We start from the raw sequence: 26200 nt of genomic DNA, 5'->3' as shown, positions 1-26200 counted from the left end.
GCCTTGAATATAATCAAGGCTCACCCATTCTTCTGTAGCAGGACAAATTTAATGTTGGCCAGCCGCCATTTAACAGCTGCTCATGTCAGATAACTTGCACTCTTGACCTGCTGCCACTCCAAGCAGTTTATGTGCTATGGAACAGTACAAGTGTCTTGGATACAAGTCGCTGTAAAGGATCTACTATTTTGGATTGAAATGCTGAATTTGGAAGTCAGTAATAAAGAACAAGATGCACCGAAACAATTGCAATGATAAAAGCAAGGTTAAACATGGCAGTATTATTACTGAAAAATAACATAAAAAAGCAGCAAGTGAAAAATAGTCAAAAATACTTACCTGAATAAATACTCATAATTTGCGGTCGGTGGCGTAGCTAAGGAGTACACCGCCGACCTCCGAACGGGAATCCACACTTACCTGCTACGAACCCCACTTCAAGAAGTTGCTTTGAAATGCTGCGGAGTTGTGCGCAGCTTAGTGGCTGATGGATCCCAGGGGCGCATTGTTGTGTGTAAGCATACCCTGGGATCATGTGGGGTGGTGCTCCTTTCACTAGCCAATCAGGAAATATAGAAAGCCACAAACTTTACAACTGGTAAATTAAACGGTGTGTTACTAATTATACTTACTTGACAACTACAGTACTAGACTTTTAAAAGCCGAACCAGTGTCAGCTGTGGCTCAGTGGGTAGCACTCTCGCTTCGGAGTCAGAAGTTTGTAGATTCAAGCCCCACTCCAGGGATTTGAGCACAAAATAATTCTAGGCTGACACTCCAGTGCAATGCTGAGGGAGCACTGCACTGTTGGAGGTGCCGTCTTTTGGATGAGACATTAAACCGAGGATCTGTCTGCTCTCTCAAGTGGACGTAAAAAATCCCATGGCACTATTTTGAAGAAGAGCAGGGAAATTAACCCTGGTGTCCTGGCTAATATTTATCCCTCAATCAACATAACAAAAAAAATTATCTGGTCATTATCACATTGCTGTTTGTGGGAGCTTGCTGTGCACAAATTGGCTGCCGCCTTCGCACAATACAATGGTGAGTACACTCCAAAAGTACTTTATTGGCTGTAAAGTGCTTTGAGACGTCGGTGGTCGTGAAAGGCTCGATATAAATATAAGTCTTTCTTTTTTTTTTACAGCTGCTGGATAGGTTCTTTGTGTGTTCATTTTTAATTATACAATTTTCTCACCTCCCCTCCCCTTACGCTGTGCAAACAGGCTTCTGCGCCCGTTTGCACCAGCTATAAAAATTTCCAGCATAATTGATGCATAGTAGGTGGGCCCATGTTTTTACCAGCACATCATTTGAATGAGGACTTGAAAGTCGCAGCATTTAGAAACTTGACAGATCACAAGTTCAGCATTTAGTGCATGCTGAACTTCTGGTCAATTTCAAAGGCGATATGACGGCGAACTCAGAGTACGCCATCTTACCGACTGCAAATTCAGGGCCAACATTCTTCAGGTGAACAAACAACAATAAAAAGACTGTTGCTTATGAGAGAAGGAAAAGAACAGCCCAAGTGGCTAGAATGTAACTTCTATTTACAACTAAGTCAATTAGGTTTAAAATTCTTCATGGGGTGAGTGTTCCAGGAGATTGTTCCTCTCAAAGATGGTGGATACTGATGAATGAGCAAAAATTCTAATTTTTTTTTAGAAGAACGGGGAAAGAGACATGCATAATGGGGAATATGCAACACAAATTTGCATCACCCACTCCAGTACCAAAATGCCGTACTGTGATGAAAGGATGTGGAATTGACCCTCCATTTATCAAAAGAAAATGTTGCCAATCACCATCTGGCTGCCTGGGACGAAGAGAGTAGAAGCCAGGCAAGTTTCCACTTCAGTGGTTTGGGGGAAAGAGTCTAGAGTTGGTTCTGATACATGGCACAAGGGACATCATTAACACCTTTGACAAAGATAGAAATTATTTAGTAAGTACATGTTCCTTAGCGAGATTCTGGAAACTGAGTTTAAAAAAAGTATGTGTGTAAAGTAAGTTATACCTGTCCCAAGCGCTTGGTATACAAAACCACAGTTATTTACCTAATCACCCACACTTCACCTACACCCACAGATACTCATAGCCATCTAAGACGCCCACACAGTCACTCATATTTATCACACAAAACTCCCACATAATCATTGACCTTTATCTCACTTTCACCAATTTTCATCACTTGGATTCATGCTTTCACACAAACATATGCAATTTTATTTCATTTATTTTCCAAACTCTCACTGCTCACGGAGGTAATCAGTAGTAACAAATAAAACAGTTATCAGCAGTTTCTGCTGAGGGAATCAGAAATTTAGATTCTAAACATAATAGATAAGCAATTGCATGTAATGGCATTCAACAATCTAACAGCAGTAATCAGTGCAATCTTTAAATAGAAACTATTACTTGAAGCTTACATTTACAAAAGGAGAATATCGTGGCGAGCTCATAATCTGCTACTTTTTAAAGCTACCTTTATATTGTTCTTCAGCTGCCAATTCTATAGCTCATCTCTCCCTCAGCCGGTACCACAGCAGTGTAATTTTGCCAGATCAGACAACACAAGTGGATAGCTAGCTAACTTCAAGACAGAAAGCAGAGAGTAGGGGTAAAGAGTAGCTATTCACAGTGGCAGAAGGTGGGTAGTGGTGTTCTATAAGGATCAGTGCTGGGACCACTGTTGTTCAATTTATATTAACGATTTAGATTTGGAATGAAAAACAGTCTAAATTTGCAGATGACACCAAATTTGGGGGGGAGAATCGTTAACACTGAGGAGGACTGTAGCAAATTACAGGAAGACATGAATAAACTTGCAGAATGGGCATATAGAAACATAGAAACATAGAAAATAGGTGGGGTTACATTGGATACAATCCACTCGATAGGAACTGATCCAGAGTCAATGGAATGTTGGAAAATGATTGTCAATGCATCCGCTATTTCCAAGGCCACCTCCTTAAGTAATCTGGGATGCAGTCCATCAGGCCATGGGGATTTATCGGCATTCAATCCCATCAATTTCCCCAACACAATTTCCCGACTAATAAAGATTTCCCTCAGTTCCTCCTCCTTAATAGACCCTCTGACCACTTTTATATCCGGAAGGTTGTTTGTGTCCTCCTTAGTGAATACTGAACCAAAGTACTTGTTCAATTGGTCTGCCATTTCTTTGTTCCCCGTTATGACTTCCCCTGATTCTGACTGCAGGGGACCTACGTTTGTCTTTACTAACCTTTTTCTCTTTACACACCTATAGAAACTTTTGCAATCCGCCTTAATGTTCCCTGCAAGCTTCTTCTCGTACTCCATTTTCCCTGCCCTAATCAAACCCTTTGTCCTCCTCTGCTGAGTTCTAAATTTCTCCCAGTCCCCAGGTTCGCTGCTATTTCTGGCCAATTTGTATGCCATTTCCTTGGCTTTAATACTATCCCTGATTTCCCTAGATAGCCACGGTTGAGCCACCTTCCCTTTTTTATTTTTACGCCATTAATTGGCAAATTAAATTCAGCAGATAAATGTGAGATAATACATTTTGCTAGGAAGAATAGGATGGTCACTTATTACTTGGAGGGTGTGAGTCTTGATGGGGTAGGGGAACAAAGAGATCTCAGAGTACAAATACACAAATCACTGAAAGTAGTGACACAGATTAACAAAGCCATAAAAAAGCAATCCGGGCACTAGGGTTTATTTCTAGAGGGACCGAATTGAAAAGTAGTGAAGTTATGCTAAACTTGTTTCGAACCTTGGTTAGAGTACACTTGGGAGTCCTGCAAACAATTCCGGTCACCATATTATAAAAAGGATATAAAGGCACTGGAGAGGGTGCCAAGAAGATTTACAAGGATGATACTAGAAATGTGAGGGTATACCTATCAAGAAAGGATGTACAGGCTGGGTCTCTTTATGCTTAAAAAAAGACTATAGGGTGATCTAATTGAGGTATTTAAAATTATGAAAGGTTTTGATAGAGTAGATAGAGAGAGTGTTTCTACTTGTGGGAAAGAGCTTAACTAGAGGCCATCAATATGATAGTCACCAAGAAATCAGATAGGGAACTCAGAAGAAACTTCCTTACCCAGAGAGTGGTGAGAATGTGGAACTCACTACCACAGAGAGTAGTTGAGGCAAAAGTATAGATGCATTTAAGGCTAGATAAGCATATGAGGGAAAAGGAAATAGAGGGTTATGCTGATAAGAGTTAGATGAGGAAAGATGAGAGGAGGCTCGAGTGGAGCATAAATGTCGGCATGGACTGGTTGGGCTGAATTACCTGCTTCTGTGCCGTATATCCTTTGTAATCCTATGTAATATAAAAACACTAATGTGCTCTTGAACAACTAGAAAAAGGGTGCATCAATAGTGTGTCTGATCATGAGAACAAAGGCTGAGCTGAGTGATCATATGTTAGTGTATATGAGCTCAGGCTACCTGGGCATCAGGGATCCACAGCCTGCACAGTAGGGTGGTATAATTAGTTACTGAGAATCTCACCTTGTTCCACATTACAACAGTAACTACACTCCAAAAGTACTTAATTGGCTGTAAAGCACTTTGAGACATCCGGTGGTCATGAAAGGCGCTATATAAATCCAAGTCTTTCTTTCTATCTCTCACTTAAAATTCTCATGCTTTAACGCCCACCCAACTACCATAACATTTTTAGCACTGAAATATCTTCACTGCTTTCCTCTCTGTCTCTGCACTGAACGACTTCTCAACCTTGATGATTTCAACCTCTATCTCAATTCATCATGCTCTCTCTCCTGAATTCACTACCTTCCTATCCTCCGTTAATCTCTCCCTCCATGGAAACTATCCAACCTATATTCACAGCCACCCGCTTGTTCTTGCCATCTCCCGTGGCCTCCCTACTCCCATCGTACTAATCGCAGGCAAAGCCATCTCTGACCACTTCCTCGTATCGCTCTCAACGCACATCCCCTTTCCCTCTCCGAACCCTTCTTCCTTCGGTGTCCACCCCGGAAAAAACTCTCTACCAACTCATTTACAACTGTACTTACAAAATCCCACTGTCCAGCATTTCGCTCTCCATTCATCACATTTCTACAGCTACTGATCTGCTCAACCACACTTTCACCACCACCACCACTTTTGATGCTCTGGTCCCTATTAAAACTATTACTCTCGCTCTCTCACCCTGGCCATTCCCCTGGTACAGCCCTCATCTTCGCTCCCTCAAGTCCAAGGGACATAGACTTGAATGGATATGGCAAACAACTGGTTTAGCCATTCACCGCCAGATCTGGCTGGACCACATAAAACATTGTCGGGTCCTGTTCACATCTGACAAAACTGCTCACTATTCCAGGATCATTCTGGAATGTAAAGATAATCCCGGGCTTCTTTTCTCTACTGCAAACTGTCATCTTAAACTCCTCTCCCGTCTCCTCCACCCGCACCTCCAACAACAAATGCAAGAAACTCATGGACTTCTTTGTCTCTAAGATTAAGACCTTCCTATAAGCTGCCTCTGCCACTTCCCTTCCTTCCCCTAGCCCATGGGGCGAAACTTCCTCTCAGGATCCCCCCTGCCCTAGCCCTGAACTCACATCTTTCTCCAGTTTCTCTCCGATCTCCCCTCATGATCTCACTACACTCATCTTGTCCACGAGACCCATTTACTGCTCCCTCAATCCGATTCCCATTAAATTGGTGACTACCCAACTTCCTTATCTGGCTAGTTGATATTGTTAATGGCGCTCTCTCCTCAGGTACTATCCCCCTCTCCTTCAAATCTACCATCATCTCCCCTCCTCTCAAAAAACCATCCCTTGACCCCCTCTGTCCTTGCAAACTACCACCCCATCTCCAAAGTCCTTGAACGTGTTGTTGCCTCCCAAATCCGTGCCCATCTTTCCCGGAACTCCATGTTTGAATCCCCCCAAATCAGGTTTGTGCCAAAACAGCTCTCATCATAGTCACAAATGTCAGCCTTTGTGACTGTGGCAAAGGGAAGATATCCCTCCTCGTCCTTCTTGACTTGTCTGCAGCCTTTGACACGGTTGACCACTCCATCCTTCTCCAACATCTCTCCATCATTGTCCAACATATCTCCATCATTGTCCAGCTGGGTGGGACTGCTCTCACCGAGTTTCATTCTTATCTATATAATCACAGTTAGAAAATCACCTGCAATGGCTTCTCTTCCCGCTCCCGCATCGTTATCTCTGGTGTCCCCCAAGGATCTATCCTTGGACTCCTCCTATTTCTCATCTACAAGCTGCACCTCCGCGACATCATCCAAAAACGCGGCGTCTGTTTCCACATATACACGAATGAAAGCCAGCTCTATTTCACCACCACTTCTCTCGACATTTGTCAGACATTTTGCCGACATCCAGAACTGGATGATCAGAAATTACCTCCAACTAACTATGCTCCCTAGCCAACAACTCCATTCCTCACCCAAGCATCTGTCTGAGGCTGTAGCAGACTGTTCACAACCTTGACGCTGAAGTGAGCTTCCGACCACATATCCGCACCATAACCAAGACCGCCTATTTCCACCTCCATAACATCGCCCGTCACTACCCCTGCTTCAGCTCAACTGCTGCTGAAACCATCATCCATGGCTCTGGTACCTCTAGACTTGACTATTCCAATGCACACCTGGCTGGCCTCTCACATACTACCCTACGTAAACTTAAGGTAATCAAAAACTCTGCTGACGGTGTCCTAAGTCGCACCAAGCCCTGTTCACCCATCATCCCTGTGCTCGTTGACCTACATTGGCTCCCAGTTAAGCAATGCCTCGATTTTAAAATTCTCATCCTGGTTTTCAAAGCTCTCCATGGCCTCGCTCCTCCCTATCTCTGTAATCTCTTCCAGCCCCACAAAACTCCTCGCCGCTAACACCCACCTCCCCCACCCTGCCATTCTACCCTTTGAGCACCCTTGATTTTAATCGCTCAACCATTGGTGGCCGTGCCTTCAGCTGTCTCGGCCCTAAGCTCTGGAATTCCCTTCTCCAAGCCTCTCTTTCCTCCTTTAAGACGCCTCTCTTCGACCAAGCTTTTGATCATCTGCTCTAATTTCTCCTTCTATAGCTCGGTGTCAAATTTTGGTTCAAACACACCTGTGAAGCGCCTTGGGGCATTTTACTATGTTAAAGGCGCTATATAAATAAAAGTTTTTGTTGTTGGGACAGTCTCATTGTCCCAAGGTGCTCTAAGTTTAAAATTTAAAATTCTGACGGGTTTAGACAGGTTAGATGCAGGAAGAATGTTCCCAATGTTGGGGAAGTCCAGAACCAGGGGTCACAGTCTAAGGATAAGGGGTAAGCCATTTAGGACCAAGATGAGGAGAAACTTCTTCACCCAGAGAGCGGTGAACCTGTGGAATTCTCTACCACAGAAAGTTGGAGAGGCCAATTCACTAAATATATTTAAATAGGAGTTAGATGTAGTCCTTACTAGGGGGATCAAGGGTATGGCGAAAAAGCAGGAATGGGGTACTGAAGCTGCGTATTCAGACATGAACTCATTGAATGGCGGTGCAGGCTCGAAGGGCCGAAAGGCCTACTCCTGCACCTATTTTCTATGTTTCTATGTAAGTTGTTACGACAATTGCTTTCTTTCATGGTTTAGTGAAATGCATCACAATGTTTTTCATTACTGCAGCATAAAGTATTTAAGTGGTCACCGGTCACAAACATGTAAGCCTACAAGCACTTCTTACAACATTTTTAGCATTTAAGAGAATCATCATTAATGCCACTCACTAACCAACATTAGATAAAATTGAAAATATTTTGGGGACATAATGTTTTTCTTTAATTAGTTTACCAGCCTGCTTAGCAAGTTTAAAGGAAATGTAAAGGTGCTAGCTGTGTGTGTGGGAGAAGAATGTTTGTTTTGATCCTGATCCAGAGTCATGAATGAAATAATCGGCAGAACTACATAAAAAATGACTTCCAACAAGGAGAACATTTCATTGCAGAATAGGAAAAAATTGGTATTAAAACTGTTTGTAGTTTTACTTTATAGTCCTGATGAAAAGAGATTGTGCATGAGCAACATCTCAGCCAATGAAAGCCTGAACTAGACTAGAAAATAGGCAAAAAATCTTAGTACTCCTGAAAGGATGTGTGAAAAGACTTGTCAGGAGCACAGGGAAAAAAGCCACTAAATTTAGTTTCTGATCAAAGGTATTCAAAGGATTACATGACAATTAGTAAATTTTTCATTACATTTTACTTACTGCTAGAGCTGGGAACTAATGCAAAAGAATAACTGGCAGTAATAAAGGTTTAAAGGTTCTTGCATAGATTTTGTTCAAGTAAGTTTTATTTTATAGAAAGGATCTAAAGGATTAGATCACCACCTAGTGGACAGAAATACAACTTGCATTTATATAGTGCCAAGGCGCTTCCAGGAACACAAGATGACAAAAATTTATACTGATCCAAAGGAGGAGATACTAGAATATTAGATTTAAGAACATAAGAACATAAGAAATAGGAGTATGAGAGGCTATATGGCCTCTCGAGCCTGCTCTGCCGTTCAATAAGATCATGGCTGATCATCACCCTCAAGCACTTTCCTGCCAATCTCCATTTAGGTGACTTAAAAGCATGGTCAAAGAGGCAAATTTTAAAGAAGGTCTTAAAGGAAGAGAGGCGAAGAGATTTTTTGGAGGGAATTCCAGAGCTGAAAGCACGGCCGCCAATGATGGGGTGAAGGGAGTGCGGGTGCACTGGAGTCCAGGTTTGGAGGAATGCAGAGTTTGTGGAAGTAGAAAGATATTTAAAAACGGAGAAAATTGCAGGGCTATGGGAAATGAGCACGGTACAATGGGTCGAACGGTCGTTTTCTGTGCTGTAATATTCTATGGCTAGAGGATGTCAGAGATAGAGAGAGGGGCATTCTTTCTCAGGATCCAAGTTATGGCAAGATATTGGGCTCAATTTTCTCCAGTGATTTGCACCGTTTTTTGGAGCAAGCTGCTTTTTTTGGCCTAAGTTAAAAATCTACAGTTTTCCCAATCAATTTGCACCAGCGTAACTCAGTTAGGTACGATTTTTTTTTAGTTAAATTTTTTTTTCAGCCAAAGGGGACTTACGTAACCTGTCACTTGCCATTTAGGCAAGTTTGGCCAGCTGAAAGTTACTCCAGTTCTGCTTAGACCAGCGTATGTGGCCTCTGCAGAAAAATCTCCCGGAGAGTTAAAGAAATCGGCACAGGTAAATGCAGCAGATGCCCGGACAGCAGCAGCAGGAAAGCTGAGAGTGAGAGGGTGAGAGGGTGAGAGGGTGAGAGGGTGAGAGGGTGAGAGGGTGAGAGGGTGAGAGGGTGAGAGGGTGAGAGGGGGAGAGGGTGAGAGGGGGAGAGGGGGAGAGGGGGAGAGGGGGAGAGGGTGTGGCGGGGGAGGTGGAAGCCTTTCAGGTGTAGTTAGGTGCGGGGATTGGGAGGGAGGAGGCCATTTGGCCTGGGAAAGGGGTGCGGATCGGGCCGGCAAGCCCTTCGGCCTAGGCTAGGAACGGGAAGCAGAACAGGGAGGGCACTCGGGGCCAGGGTTGGGCAGCATAGCGGATCAGCAAGTTCTTCGGCCGGTGCTAGGGTCAGCGGGACCGGGACTAGTAAGGCACTCGGGCTAGGGGTGGGGGAGCTGGAGTTGGACAGGCAAAGGGCTCGGGGCGGGCTAGGAATTTGTCTATAAAACAAGCTGTGGGGGGGGGGGGGGGGGGGGGGGGGAAAGAGAGGAGAGGAGGGAGAGACAGACGATCAGAAGGCTTGATGTGCCCGGGAGGGGGAGAGAGAGAGAAAGAGGTCACTTCCGTAATGTTGTGTTTTGTTAATGGAACATGATTCAGCTGTATTGAGCATGCGCGTCCATTGGGACGACATCAAAAACGTAACTACTTTTTCCGCCCATGCGCAGAAGGCACAACTTCATTTTTGGCGCAGACAGCAGGCTCCACCCCCCAAGGTGACTGGACATACTGCACAGATTCAAATTCGATTTATAGATCGGGGAAACTTTGGAAAAATATTTATGGTGCATTTCTGGCCTAGAAAACTCAGCGTAACTCTGGCAATACGCCAGAAAACGGGCTTGGGGAAAATTGAGCCCATAGAAACAAGTATTTGTTCACCTGCAGTCCACATTTTCAGAAATAGTCCTACAATTTCCCCGCAGATTAGTAGGAGTGCTGAGGCGCTGCCCTATCCGAGTGGCAGTGGCACCATTGGAGAGATGTATACTGTCTTCTCAGGATGACAGCATGCCTGCTTCCCTGCCACTCCTTCATTCAGTGCCAGCCATGGTATATTAAAGCCAGCTGCGCCAGACTGTCCTGGCAACAGCCAAGGTATCACAGTCCTCAGCCAAACCTTCCCACACCCGAGTCCTTTGAGGTCAACTCAATTGCCCATATTGGAGGCCAGCAACAGTGTAAATATCCATGGACAGAGAGGCCAAAGTGGGAATTGGGCAAAGAATTAATATAGCAAGCGACCGGGAGCTCAAGGGTCGCACTTGCGGACAGAAAAGACACATTCAGCAAAGCGATCACCCAATCAGCATTTGGTCCAGTAAAGCTCAACACAAGGAGCAGCACCTCATCGTTATACTAGAGATCTCCCATTGGAACATGGTTGGCACGACAATCTGCACCTCTGGTGTCTACCTGCCTTTTTCTGCCTCCCTACTACACTTAGCCAGTTTATCCATGCTTCCCTTCCCCTCTGTATTCTGCTTTAACCCAACACACATTCTTTGTGTTTTGCACAGATTTTTTATTTTTCTAATTTCTCATCATACCTTCTTTTGTTTTATGCTATCAGCCCTTCATCATTTCCTGTCTCCACCTAATCACTTTACAGATTGTTTTTTATTTTGTGATTGTGATCATTTTCCCCCACCCCCCTTTTCCCCTTGCTCTGTTCCTCCTTATAAAGTTGTTCATCTGTACATCTTAGTTGAACTTTTAACCTTTTTGCTCTCCCATAAATGCTGCCTGAGCTGCTGAGGGTTTTCTACATTTTCAGTTTTTATAGCAAAAAAACCGAGGTTGTACAAGTAGATTTTTCTTTTTAACAATTAAAACTGTATGACCACTCACATGGTAGCTTGTTGTACTAAGAATATAGAAAATAATTCATAAATGAAACTTCAAACCTGCAGGTATTTGATAATAAACCTCCAATTTACCTTCAGTTTACAATTGTGTAGCTCTACTCTCAGGACACTGCATTCCCGTTTAAGGATCTCCAGCTCTTGTTTCATGGTGTACATCTTCAGTTCATTATTTGATTTTTCTAAATCCCAGGAATTCTGGGTTCTGTGCAGATCATCCATCACTACAAAGCAATGAAAAATAAACACTATAAAAGAAAGACTTAGCTGCCAAAACATACAGAAACTATCTTGCCTTTTCTACAAAGAATTTTATCAGCGAGTTTGTACGCTTTTGTAATAAAATTCTGTCATCATATACTTAAAAGTTTCATGTTATTTCTAAAATGTGTTTTAACCTCTGTATAAGTTTATTTTGAAGTTCGGATTAATGCGAGTAAATAGTGAAGAATGTCTCTTCTCTCCATTTCCCTTTCTCTTCTTTCCCTTTCCATCTCTTGATTGTTCTCGTCAGCACACCCACCAGTACCACTTCCTAGATTGTCAGATCCCAACTGCATGATGGACTCAATGTAACTGGTGTATTCAAGAATAGTTGGAAAAATGGCCTAAGTTTTCCAATTGCAACACTGATGGCAACCCATTCATTTCCAATAGGTTACAATCGGTATTCTGGTCAGAAAACCTAAGTTATTACAATAAACTTGAAGGAAAATTTCACCATTGGTGTAGGAAAGGAGAACACATATTTTTAATCTAAATTATTTCCTGCCATAAATAATGAAAAGTGTAATGGAGGATACCACATTCCTGGAAGAAGTATTTCACCATTTACCTTGTGTAAAACAAACCCAGAGACCTGTTATCTCACATTTCTCAAATGATGTGGATGGCCCACTCCCAGAATACTGCCACTGCCAATCTTGTACAGCCACTGGAAGGTTTGCAAAAACGCAATGATTCACTCTCTTATTTACCCTCCAAAGAGGAGATGCGTGGTCACTCAGCAATGCAGAGAACTGGGCCACTGGGCCCCAGGAGAAGAGAATCAAACCTGGATTGCTTGACTCTGAAGTGATGAACATTGGTGCTTTGCTTCAAGTTGGAGAGTGGCTGGACTGAGAGACTTGGGGCTAGATTTTCCACGTTTTTTGCATGCTTAACACCCACTTAACGTCCATTTTACCGCTGAAATGACGTATAACGACCTTATTGCCACAAAATGGAAACTGACGGACATTTTTCGGATGCTCATCGCCGAGGGTTACTTTCCCCATGTGCGTAACACCGGGAAAAAATACCGCCGCCCACTTTTTTTTGGCGGAATCATCAGAATGGGCGAAATCAACATCTAGAATATTGCCCAGCGTTAGTTTCCACACAGAATGAATGCCAGATTCAATAATACCACCACGCCCATTTTTTTTTGTCATAAAGATCACATTTGCCAAAACGAACGCCCAGGAGATCGCCCACTATCACTTTCACCACTTTGCACACCTATCGCCCACAAAAAATAAAAATCGCCCGGAAAAAGTGGAACTGTTCTGAACTAAAGCCAATGGTGTGGGTGCCATTTTTAAAATCGCAGGTCGCTTCATTCAAAAGGCTGCTTCAACTTCGAGGGAGTTTGAATTGACTCTGGAGTTCTTCTCGGGTGAAGTGACCATCTCAACAGACATATTTTCAGACTCTGGACTATTGGGAGTTTACTCTGGGTGTATTTTAGTGAGGAAATTATTGCTTCCGATCAATCGCTATTATACTTTGATTGCAATGGGGCCAGCCATTTCTCAGCCTGCATCGATTAATACGCAGATGCTGCAGAATGCAGATGGCTCAGTGTGTGATGCACATCATTATGTGCCCAATTTAAGACGTGCAAGAATGAGGAGGAGGGCCAGGCCACACACACCCCGCACGTACAGGGAAAAGAGGTCTTACCTTGACGTGTCTGATCACACCTGCCTTCGGAGACTGCGCTTCCACAAGGTGGTGATCAATGAAATACGTGAGCTCATCAGGCCACATATGCAGCCTGTCATCAGGACATCAGTGTCGGTCGAGGTCAAGGTCACCGTGGCACTGTCTTTCTATGCGGTTCCTTTCGGGCCTCCGCGGTCGAGGATTTCCCTCTGTCTCACCATGCCACCCATCGCTGCATTAGACAGGTCACGGAGGCCCTGTATGCGCGTAGGATGGACTTTATCAGCTTTCCCATGACCATGGAGGCTCAGACTGACAGGGTTGGAGCATTCTACCTCATTGCTAAGTTCCCCAGGGTGCAGGGAGCAATACAGTGCACTCATATCACCATGCGGCCACCTTCTCAGGACCTGGAGCTTTTTCCTAACAGAAAAGGATTTCACTCCCTGAAGGTCCAACTAGTTGTCGACCATAACCAGATCATAATGGCAGTGAATGCCAAATGTCCGGGCAGCTGCGATGAAGCTCAATCCTGCGTGAGAATGCTGTCTCTGACATCTTTAAGTCAGCCACAAGGACAATGCTGAATGCTTGGTGATAACCAATATGGCCTAGCCACCTGGCTGATGACCGCACTGACATCCATACTGAGGCCGAGAAGCGATACAACCAGAGCCACAGAGACACACGCAATGTGGTCCAGAAAACAATAACTGTGCTTAAGCAGCGCTTCAGATGTCTGGAGCACTCAGGAGGGGAGCTACAATACAACCCTGAGCAAGTAGGTAAATTCGTGGTCGTGTGCTCCATGCTGCACAATGTGGCTATCAAGAGGGACCAAGAATTGCCAGAAGGGACTGATGGTCCACCTCAGGAGAGAGAGGAAGAGGAGGACGGGGGGCTGGACGCTGACCTAGGGCCAGACAATCAGGCTGGCTATGCAACCATGCCCACGACCCCCTCCAGACCACAGGAACGGACCCCGTGGTGGCTACATAGCTACAAAACTCTTACGTGAGAAGCTGATATCTGAACGATTTGCCTGAAAGAACATTGCTGTGAGTGACAACGTTGATACACTGCTGTGTGCGTGCAGCTCAGACATCAATGCCCATCACTTTGGTGCCAGTTAAAGTTTACATTGCTTGAAGTTAAGTTGTATTTAATCCTTTCATGTTAAAGAATCACCAGTGTGTAATGGTTCAGCTATCTGAGACAATGCGCAACAAGGTTATGTTCAATAGAAATTTTTTTAATACCAACATTGGTCTGAAATCATAAGTATCACGGGTAAAAACACCCAACCGTCGCCCACACCCCACTTTTTCCACCATTGACATCAATCAAATGTTCAACATGTCCAGCAACACAGAATACAAATGCAAAGCAGGAGGGTGGTCCCCTCCCCCCATACATTGCAACAAATTGCATACACCCAGATGGAGATATAACACAGCCATCACCTTCGGACATGCACCTCACTTTCCTTCCTTCCCCCTCCCCCTCCCCCTCCCCCTCCCCCTCCACGGTGCCTGGCTCCTCAGGTGGTGCCTCATTGGGGAGGATGAAGGCAGAGGCGGTGGTTGCACGGTTACGGGAGCTGGGGGGTGTCGAGGGGGGAACATTCTCGGATGCAGAAGCAGGATCTTGGTCCTGCCTCTCATTTGTCGTTCGCAGTGGTGGTGCGGAACCTAGGGGTGGAGTGCCATGCTCCGGGACCACTGGGAGGCCTGTGCCAGCAGTGTTCCTGGCTATCGCCTTCAGAGCCTCCGCCATCCGTGGAACGTACTCAATCATGGTGGCCAGCTGTCGGGATATGCCCCTCAATGCTTCGATGAGCTGGTTACCAATGTCTACAGTCCTCCTGGACAACTGTATCATCTCTCCGCTCTCATGTGGCGCTCATGGACCAGACCTGCCGCGTCCATGAAACCTCCGCAGAATCGGCGCCGTCCTGGGGACAAATGGGGTGCCCTGTAGCGAGGTGCTTGGGCCCAGTACCTCCAGGGTGAAGACAGGAATGACCGGAGGAGCACTAGATGGCCTTGGGGTGGAATGGCTTCTGGAACGTGGCGATGCAGGTTCTTCGATGTCCGCGCTCTCATCTGTGGAGAACAGACCCAGCGGATTGACGGGCGAGAATCGGAGCTCCTCAGCACCAGATGTAGGATCGTCCGGAGAGTCGGGCCCCGCGCCCCCACCTTCTGGCCTCTGTGGTTTTGCCTGGGGCCGCGCTGTTGGCTGAGCTGCAAAACACAAATTCGGCCATTTGAGGAGAAAGGGGTGCTAGGGTCACAAGTTTGAGTCCAGCGCTACACACAGCATATGCATGACAAAAGCATCACCGCTATCAAAATCATCACAGACATCATATTTCATGACCATCAACACATTTGCATTGCAATGATTTTCATTAGGCCAGCATTACTTCTCGGACAATTTTAGAAATCATCTATCATATATGATTGTTTGGATGAGTGGATGTGGCATCTATTGACGACATCACACAATCGTGTCAACTTTACTCACGTCGCTTCACTTCAGGGTCTGCAGATGCTTCCGTGGCTGTCCGGGGATGCTTCCCCACGAGTGCGAGCACCTGCTCCTCCATCTCTGTGATGTTGCTGGAGACTGGTGTCTCTCCACCCGTTCGTCTCTGCACGGACCTCGTCGTCGATAGCTTCTTCTGTAAAAGATGACAGAACGACATGGCATGAGATCATTGCGTGATATCAGTGCTAGGTACTGTCACAGAGACTGATAACACATAACCGACAGATGTAATCATGATGATGATGATAATTATCATTCTTTACCCAAAGACACTCACCGTGACCGCAGGCTTTGACTACAACATTCCCGGTAAAAGTGAAAGACCTCACATCTGCTGATAGTCACTCATGTCTGTTACAAATCAAATTATATAAATACATAAGTAAATGTAAATAAATGTAATACTTACTCTTGCGGATCCCACAAGGTCGTTCCATCGTTTGCGGCATTGGTTGCCCTCATGCACCTCGCTGGTCGCCCATGAGACCACCTCTGCTATCTCGGTCCATATCTTCTGGTAGGCTTTTGGGGTGGGCCTCCCACGACCTCCCTGTGTCAAATCACCCCAGTGTAACTCGACCTCCTGCAGGAGGGTGGCATTTGCCTCATCTGAGAACTTCCTCGCTCTTTTGCGCCCTCCGATGTGCTCTTTTCCCAGCTCACTGCTCTCGCCAGCGTCAGTCTCCACAACGTGCTGTGTCGCCGCCTCCTCCTTTCCCTCCATTATCGGCCAAATATATGGCTGGTAACAGCTAATTTTTGTTTCCCCATTTGCTCTAAACTCTCCCTTCCTCCTCCCATAGCAACTACACTACACCCACATACGCCTTCAGTCCCTCTCAGCTCCCTCTCTCTCTCTCTTTCTCTGTCTCTGTCTCCTCTTCTGCGCATGTCATGACCCTTGACCTCCTGAATCACAGGAATCAAGCGTTGCCATGCCGTTGCTAAGGACGGCGACGCTTTACGGCAGAAGGTCAAAGAGATTTAATGCTACCTCCCATTTCATATCGCTCGTGGTAACGCCCAATTTCAAAAATGGAGACTAGGTGCTTTGAGAATGGGCGAGAAGCCAGCGATCTGAAAACCCAATTTTACCGCCCATTTTTGGGCGATCTGCACAAAAGTGTAAAATCTAGCCCCTGAAGTTTCATAATGAAATGTAAAATCTTCTATCAATATACAACCTGTCAATATTGACTATCTCCCAAGTTGTAACAGGCAAGCTATACTAGCCACACACAAGTGGATGCACACCTTCCTCAAACTCATAAAGCATCATTGCAAGCACTGTGCAAGACTCAACACGTCCCTGTTTACATTGTTAATATGTGTTTCATATACCTACATCCGCGACTCGGCCGACACCCTCTGTGACTTTAACAGTTGCCAGTTTCCTCGTCCTCGTCCTCGTCCCTGGCTGAACTTGTTCTCACATTGAACAACTTCTCCTTTAACTCCATTCACGTCCTCCAAATTAAAGTTGTTGCTATGGGAACCCGCATGGGTCCTAGCTATGCCTGCCTTTTCGTGGGATATGTGGAACATTCTTTATTCCAGTCCTACTCAGGTCCCCTCCTCCACCTCTTTTTCCAGTACATTGATGACTGTATCGGTGCCGTTTCCTGCTCTCGCCCTGAACGTGAACATTTCATTCACTTTGCATTCAATTTCCACACTTCCCTCACCTTCACATAAACTATCTCCGACTCTTCCCTTCCCTTTCCTTCCTTGACTTCTCCGTCCCCACCTCTGAGGATAGGCTTTCGAACAGTATCCACTATAAGCCCACTGACTCCCACAGCTACCTGGACTACACTTCCTCCCACCCTGCATCCTGTAAGGATGCCATTCCATTCTCTCAGTTTCTCCGTCTCCGTCGTATCTGCTCTGATGATACCACCTTTCACACTAGTGCCTCGGATATGTCTTCCTTTTTCCTCAACAGAGGATTCCCCTCCACCGTGGTTAACATGGCCCTCGACTGTGTCTGTACTATTTCCCGCATCTCTGCTCTCACCCCTTTCTCTTCCTCTCAGAACCATGACAGGGTTAGAAACATAGAAACGTAGAAATTTAACAGTGCAGAAGGATGCCATTTCGGCCCATCGTGTCCACACTGGCCGACAAAGAGCCGCACGGCCCTTGGTCAGCAGCCCTGAAGGTTACATATAAACCTATGAACAATGACGGAAAGACAAACATAGAAACATAGAAAATAGGTGCAGGAATAAGCCAGTCGACCCTTCGAGCCTCCACCACCATTTAATATGATAATGACTGATCATACAACTTCAGTACCCCATTACTGCTCTCTCTCCATACCCTTTGATCCCTGTAGCCATAAGGGCCACATCTAACTCCCATTTGAATATATCGAACGAACTGGCCTCAACAACTTTGTGGTAGAGAATTCCACAGGTCTACTATTCTCTGAGTAAAGAAGTTTCTCTTCATCTCGGTCCTAAATGGCTTACCCCCTATCCTTAGACTGTGACCCCTGGTTCTGGACTTCCCCAACAACGGAAACATTCTTCCTGCATCTAACTTGTCCAATCCCGTCAGAATTTTATATGTTTCTATGAGATCCCCTCTCATTCTTCTAAATTCCAGTGAATATAAGCCTAGTCGATCCAGTCTTTCTTCATATGTCAGTCCTGCCATCCAGGGAATCAGTCTGGTGAACCTTCGCTGCACTTCCTCAATAGCAAGAATGTCCTTCCTCAAGTTAGGAAAACAAAACTGAACACAATATTCAAGGTGTGGTCTCACCAAGGTCCTGTACAACTGCAGTAAGACCTCCCTGCTCCTATACTCAAATCCTCTCGCTATGAAGGCCAACATGCCATTTGCCTTCTTCACCGCCTGCTGTACCTGCATGCCAACTTTCAGTGACTGATGTACCATGACACCACCTTGCACCTCCTCTTTTTCTAATCTATCACCATTTAGATAATATTCTGCCTCCCTGTTTTTGCCACCAAAGTGGATAACCTCACGTTTATCTACATTATACTGCATCTGCCATGCATTCACCTAACCTGTCCAAGTCACCCTGCAGCCTCTTAGCATCCTCCTCATAGCTCACACTGCCACCCAGCTTAGTGTCATCTGCAAACTTGGAGATATTACATTCAATTCCTTCGTCCAAATCATTAATGTATATTGTAAATAGCTGGGGTCCCAGCACTGAACCTTGCGATACCCCACTAGTCACTGCCTGCCATTCTGAAAAGGACCCATTTATTCTTACTCTTTGCTTCCTGTCTGCCAACCAGTTCCGTATCCACATCAATACATTACCCCCAATATCATGTGCTTTAATTTTGCACACTAATCTCTTGTGTGGGATCTTGTCAAAAGCCTTCTGAAAGTCCAAATTCACCACATCCACCGGTTTTCTCTTGTTCACTTTACGAGTTACATCCTCAAAAAATTCTAGAAGATTTGTCAAGCATGATTTCCCTTTCATAAATCCATGTTAACTTGGACCGATCCTGTCACTGTTTTCCAAATGCGCTGCTATTTCATCTTTAATAATTGATTCCAACATTTTCCCCACTACCGATGTCAGGCTAACTGGTCTATAATTCCGTTTTATCTTTCCCTCCATTTTTAAAAAAAAAGTGGGGTTACATTAGCTACCCTCCAATCCATAGGAACTGATCCAGAGTCTATAGAATGTTGGAAAATGACCACCAAAGTGCACCCAGCCCAACTGCAGCACCCCTTATACTAAAACATTCTACACTCCACCCCAACCGGAGCCATGTGATCCCCTGGGAGAGGCAAAAACCAGATTAAAAACCCAGGCTAATTTAGGGAGAAAAAAATCTGGGAAAATTCCTCTCCGACCCATCCAGGCGATCAAAACTAGTCCAGGAGACCACCCTGGCCGTATTAGATTCTCTGCAGTACTTACCATTAATACTGTGTCGGCCAACAAAAGGTCATCCAGTCTAATCCCAATTACCAGTTCTAGGTCCGTAACCCTGCAGGTTACTGCACTTTAAGTGCCCATCTCTTAAAAGTGGTGAGTGTTTCTGCATCCACTACTCTTTCAGGCAGTGAGTTCCAGATCCCCACAACCCTCAGCGTAAAGAAGTCCCCCCTCAAAACCTTCTACCATCCACCTTAAAACTATGCCCCCTCGTATTAGACTCCTCCACCAATGGAAATAGGCCCTTACTATCCACTATGTCCCGACCCCTCAATATTTTGTACACCACAATTAGGTCTCCCCTCGGCCTCCTCTGTTCCAAAGAAAACAACCCCAGCCTATCCAATCTGCCCTCATTACATAAATTCTCCATTCCAGGCAGCATTCTAGTAAATCTCCTCTGCGCCCTCTCTAGTGCAATCACGTCCTTTCTATAATACGGCGACCAGAACTGCACGCAGTACTTCAGCTGTGGCCTAACCAAAGTATTATACAACTTAAGCATACCTCCCTGCTCTTATATTCGATGTCTCGGCCAATAAAGACAAGCATTCCGTATACCTTCTTAACCACCTGGCTACTTTCAAGGAGCTGTGGACAAGCACACCAAGGTCCCTTTGTTCATCTACACCATTAAGTGGTCTACCATTTAATGTGTGTACCCTTTCCTTATTAGCCCTCTCAAAGTGCATCACCTCACACTTCTCTGAATTAAATTCCATTTGCCATTGCTCTGCCCACCTGACCAGTAGATTGATATCCTCCTGCAGCCCATGACTTTCCTCTTCATTAATCAACCATACAGCCAATTTTAGTGTCGTCTGCAAACCTCTTAATCATACTCCCTACATTCAAATCTAAAGTATTGATACATACCACAAAAAGCAATGGACCCAGTACTGAGCCCTGCGGAACCCCACTGGAAACATCCTTCCAGTCACAAAAACATTGTCAACCATTACCCTTTGCTTCCTACCGCCAAGCCAATTTTGGATCCAACTTGCCACTTTGCCCTGGATCCCATGGGCTCTAACCTTCTTGACCAGTCTACCACGTGGGATCTTATCAAAAGCTTTGCCAAAGTCCATATGTGCTACATCGTACGCACTACCTTCATCGACCCTCTGGGTTACCTCCTCAAAAAATTCAATCAGCTTAGTCAAACACGATCTTCCCTTAACAAATCCGTGCTGACTGTCCCTAATTAATACCTGCCTTTCCAAATGTAGATTTATCCTGTCTTTCAGGGTTTTTTCCAATAATTTTCCCACCACTGAGGTTAGGCTGACAGACCTGTAACTGCTCGGCCTATGCCTTTCTCCCTTCTTAAACAAGGGTACTATATCAGCAGTCCTCCAATCCTCCAGCACCATGCCCAAATCCACCTTTCACCCCATCAGCCTCCATGTTCAACGGATCATCCTCCGCCATCTCCAGCGTGATCCCACCACCAATCACATCTTCCCCTCCCCTTCCCTCTCAGCATTCCGAAGTGACCGCTCCCTTCACGACATCCTGGTCCATTCCGCAGTCACCCCGGTCCATTCCGCAGTCATCCCCAGCACTCCCTCCCCTTCCCACGGCACCTTTCCGTGCAAGTGCAGGAGATGCAACACCTGCCCTTTTACCTGCTCCCTTCAAACTAGCCAGGGCCCCAAATATTCCTTCCAGGTGAAACAGCGATTTACTTGTACTTCTTTCAATTTAGTATACTTTATTCGCCGCTCACGATGTGGTCTCCTCTTCATTGGGGAGACCAAGCGTAGATTAGACTGAGTGTCCACTTTGCAGAGCACCTCCGTTCAGTCCGCAAGTGTGACCCTGAGCTTCCGGTCGCTCATCACTTTAATTTTCCACTCAATTCCCACTCTGTCCTCAGTCTTCTAACACTGTTGCAAAGAAGCTCAATGCAAGCTCGAGGAACAGCACCCCATCTTTCGTTTAGGCACTTTACAGCCTTCTGGATTCAACATCGAGTACAAAAATTTCAGAGCGTAACTGCTGCCAATCTTTGGCTCCCTTCCCTTCCTTCTCCCCCCCCTCCCCTCTCAGAGCCTGTTTCTTTCTTTCTTTTTTTCTTCTCGTCTCGGCAGTTGGTCATTATCCCACTATTCACACCCTATCTTGACTAATGCTAAACATCCATGAGACAAAGGTCCTCCACCAGCCTGTCCTTGCCGCACAGCATTGCCCCCCCAGTTATCAAGATCCACAGCATGGCCCTGGACAACGTGGACCATTTCCAATACCTCGGCAGCCTCTTATCAACAAAAGCAGACATTGATGAGGAGATTCAACCTCCAGTGCATCAGCGCAACCTTCAGCGCTGAGAGGAAATGAGTGTTCGAAGACCAGGCCCTCAAATCTACCACCAAGCTCATGGTCGACAGTGCTGTAGTAATACCTGCCCTCCTGTATGGCTCAGAAGCATGGACCATGTACAGTAGACACTTCAAGTAACTGGAGAAATACCATCAATGATGCCTTCGCAAGATCCTACAAATCCCCTGGGAGGACAGACGCACCAACATTAGTGTCCTCAAACAGGCCAACATCCCCCGCATTGAAGCACTGACCACACTTGATCAGCTCCGTTGGGCAGGCCACTTTGTCCGCATGCCAGACACGAGACTCCCAAAGCAATCGCTCTACTCGGAACTCCTTCATGGCAAACAAGCCAAGGGTGGACAGAGGAAACGTTACAAGGACACCCTCAAAGCCTCCCTGATAAAGTGCGGCATCCCCACCGTCACCTGGGAGTCCCTGGCTAAAGACCACCCCGAGTGGAGGAAGTGCATCCGCGAGGGCGCTAAGCGCCGCGAGTCTCATCGCCGTGTGCATGCAGAAAACAAGCGCAGGCAGCGGAAGGAACACGCAGCAAACCTGTCCCACCGTCCCTTACCCTCAACGACTGCCTGTCCCACCTGTGGCTCTCGTATTTGACTGTTCAGCCACCTAAGGACTCATTCTAAGAGTGGAAGCAAGTGTTCCTCGATTCCGAGGGACTGCCTATGATGATAATGATCTTGACTAATGTTTTTCTAACTCCTGGCATTACCATTTGAATTTGGGGCATCATCCCTTTTGTCTCTCTAATCTCTCCTGTCTTCCAACCTATCATAGACCTTCCCTTTTGTTCTTTCTTCCCCTCCCCCTTTCAGTGCTCGTTAAGAATCCGTTCTTTCCGAACACTCTCCAGTTCTGACAAAGGATCATCAACCCGAAACGTTAACAATGCCTTCTCTCTGCAGATGTTCACTAGGCTGTTTCCAGAGAGGAGGGGGTTGACCTATGAAGATAAGTTGAGTAGGTTGGGCCTATACACATTGGAATTCAGAAAAATGAGAGGTGATCTTATTGAAACTTATAAGATAATGAGGGGTCGAAAGGTGGATGCAGAGAGGATATTTCCACTCATAGGGGAAACTAAAACTAGGGGACATAGTCTCAGAATAAGGGCCGCCCATTTAAAACTGAGATGAGGTGAAATTTCTTCTCTCAAGAGGGTTTTAAATCTATGGAATTCTCTGCCCCATGGAGGCTGGGTCATTGAATATATTTAAGGCGGAAACTGTCAGATTTTTGAGCGATAAGGGAGTAAAGGGTTATGGGGAGCGGGCAGGGAAATGGAGCTGAGTATGATTAGATCAGCCATGATCTTATTGAATGGCAGAGCAGGCTCAAGGGGCCTACTCCTGCTCCTATTTCTTATGTTCTTATGCTGCCTGACTTGCTAAGATTTCCGGCATTTTTTGTTTTTATTCCAGATTCCAGCATCCACAGTATTTTACTTTTCAAGTAGGAATGGGAGTAGGCCATTCGCCCCTTTAAGCCAGCTCCGCCATTCAATAAGATCATGATTGATCTTCTATCTCAATTCCACCTTCTCGCACTATCCCCATAACACTTCGTTCCCTTCGCATCCAAAAATCTATCAATTTCGGTCATGAATATACTCAATGACTGAGCATCCACAGCCTTCTGGGATAGAGAATTCCAAAGATTCACAACCCTTTGAGTGAAGAAACTTCTTCGCATCTCAGTTCTAAATGGCTGACCCCTTATTCTGAGACTGTGACCCCTAGTTCTAGATGCCCCAGCTAGGGGAAAGATCCTCCCAGCATCTACCCTGTCAAGCCCCTTAAGAATTTTATATGTTTCAATGAGATCGCCTCTCATTCTTCCAAATTCCAGGGAATATAGGCCTCGTCTCCTCAAAGGACAATCCCTCCACATCCCAGGAATCAGTCTGGTGAACCTTCGTTGCACTCCCTTGAAGACAAGTATAGCCTTCCTTAGGTAAGGAAACCAAGACTTTACACAGTACTACAGATGTGATCTCACCAAGGCCCTATATAATTGTAGTAAGGCTCCTTCACTCTTGTACTCCAATCCTTTTGCAATGAAGGCCAACATACCATTTGCTTTCCTACTTGCTTGCTGTACCTGAATGTTAATTTTCAGTGATTCGTCTACAAGGACACCCAGGTCCCTCTGAATACCAACATTTCACCATTTAAAAAATATATTGCTTTTGTATTGTTCCTACTAAAGTGGATAACTTCACATTTCTCCATAGTGGGCCGTAAATTGCAGGCTCTCCGGATGTGTACGATGTGCGCCGCACCCGAAGAGGCCTTGCAAGATCCGGTTCTCGGCGCGAGATGCGCATGCATGCAAAATGTCTTTTCACAGATCGCAAGCATCCCCGGGAGAAGGACAATAGCGTGCAGAGTTGGGCTATTTGCTACTATACCCTACTTTTAACCATTTAAACATTTAAAATTAAATTTTATCACTAATTTTTATTTTAAAAACCCTGTCCATTAAGGCGTTTATTTTTAACCATAGTGAAACATATTTAAAAAGATGTCTAAAATATATATTTTTTTCTAAAACATTCAATTTCAATTCATTTTAAAATGTGAGGTTTTAAAAAAATTTATTGTGTTGTATTTATATTTTGGGGGGTATTCTCATTGACGTTAATAAACATAAATTTCCATAAACAAATAAATTACCCCATAAAATGCAGTAAATTTATTGTTTCTACAGTTTCCAGATTTTTGTGTTTAAAAAAAATCAATTAAGCCTCAAAAATAGTTCAGGAGTTTTTTTTAAAACTTGAATGTACATAGTCAAATTACAATTTAAATGGAGAAAAATTGCAAAGTGTTGCAGTATAGAGGGACCTGGGGGACTTGTGCATGAAACACAAAAAGTTAGTGTGCAGGTACAGCAAAATATCAGGAAGGCAAATGGAATGTTGGCTTTTATTGTAAGGGGGATAGAGAATAAAAGCAGAAGTCCTGCTACAACTGTAGAGGGTATTGGTAAAACCACACCTAGAGTACTGCATACAGTTTTGGTCTCCATATTTAAGGAAAGATATACTTGCATTGGAGGCTGTTCAGAGAAGGTTCACTAGGTTGATTCCGGAGATGAGGGAGGTTGATTTAGGAAGATAGGTTGAATAGGTTGGGCCTATACACATTGGAGTTCAGAAGAATGAGAGGTGATCTTATCGAAACATATAAGATAATGAGGGGGCTCGACAAGGTGGATGCAGAGAGGATATTTCCACATAGAGGAAACTAAAACTAGGGGCCATAGTCTCAGAATAAGGGGCATCCATTTAAAACTGAGATGAGGAGGGATTTCTTCTCAGAGGGTTGTAAATCTATGGAATTCTCTGCCGCAGAGAGTTGTGGAGGCTGGGTCTGTGAATATATTTGAGACGGAGATAGATAGATTTTTGAGCGATAAGGGAGTAAAGGGTTATGGGGAGCGGACAGGGAAGTGGAACTGAGTCCATGATCAGATCAGCCATGATCTTATTAAATGGCGGAGTAGGCTTGATGGGCCAAATGGCCTAATCCTGCTCCTATTTCTTATGTTCTTATAGGAATGGGAGCTCACACAAATGGAGCTCCCATTATCAATGAGAATACTCCATGTTCATTGTTGGCTAGGCCCACATGATCCCAGGTTATGCTTACGTTCCTGGGATGCGTGTGCTCTTACGCTGGGCTGCGCAGCTAGACCTCGGACCGTAAGCATACGTTCCTCCGGGGCCACCAGTTACTTCCTGAAAAAAAAATTTGGTTGGAGGCATCCGCCCGCAAAAAGCCTCCAACTGCAATTTGCGGGCCATTTTATTCTACCTGCCATGTTCTTTCCCACTCACTTAACCTGTCTATATTCCTTTGCAGCTTCTTTCCATCCTCCTCACAACTTACATTTCCAACCTAGCTTTGTATCATCAGCAAAGTTGGATACATTACACTCAGTCCCCTCATTTAAGTCATTGATAGAAATTGTAAATAGCTGATGTTGCAGTACCCCACTAGTTACAGATTGCCTTCCCAAAAATGGCCCGTTTATTCCTATTCTCTGTTTTGTGTCCATTAACCAATCCATGCTAATATATTTTCCAAAATCCCATGAGCCCTGATGTTGTATTATAACCTGTTGTGTGGCACCTTATCGAATGCTTTCTGAAAATCACTACATCCACTGGTTTCCCTTATCTAGTCTGCTGGTTACAACCTCAAAAAACTCAAACAGATTTGTCAAACACTATTTTGCTTTCATAAATCTGTGTTGACTTTGCCCAATCATATGATGATTTTCTAAGTGCCCTGTTACCATGTCCCTAATAATAGA

General features: G+C 45.0%; 1 protein-coding gene across 1 annotated transcript in view; it reads right to left on the bottom strand.

The window, feature by feature from the left end:
• The window catches only part of azi2 (5-azacytidine induced 2), a 138071-nt gene that overhangs the window by 73241 nt on the left and 38630 nt on the right, over positions 1–26200 (bottom strand). The window contains exon 5 of the mRNA XM_070880861.1: positions 11194–11342. Within this exon, the coding sequence (XP_070736962.1) occupies positions 11194–11342 (149 nt within the window). The remainder of the gene's footprint in view (positions 1–11193; positions 11343–26200) is intronic.

This window comes from Pristiophorus japonicus, chromosome 5 (assembly GCF_044704955.1).
Source record: "Pristiophorus japonicus isolate sPriJap1 chromosome 5, sPriJap1.hap1, whole genome shotgun sequence".
In the NCBI taxonomy this organism is placed as follows: domain Eukaryota; kingdom Metazoa; phylum Chordata; class Chondrichthyes; family Pristiophoridae; genus Pristiophorus; species Pristiophorus japonicus.
This window is presented reverse-complemented; position numbering and strand designations above follow the sequence as displayed.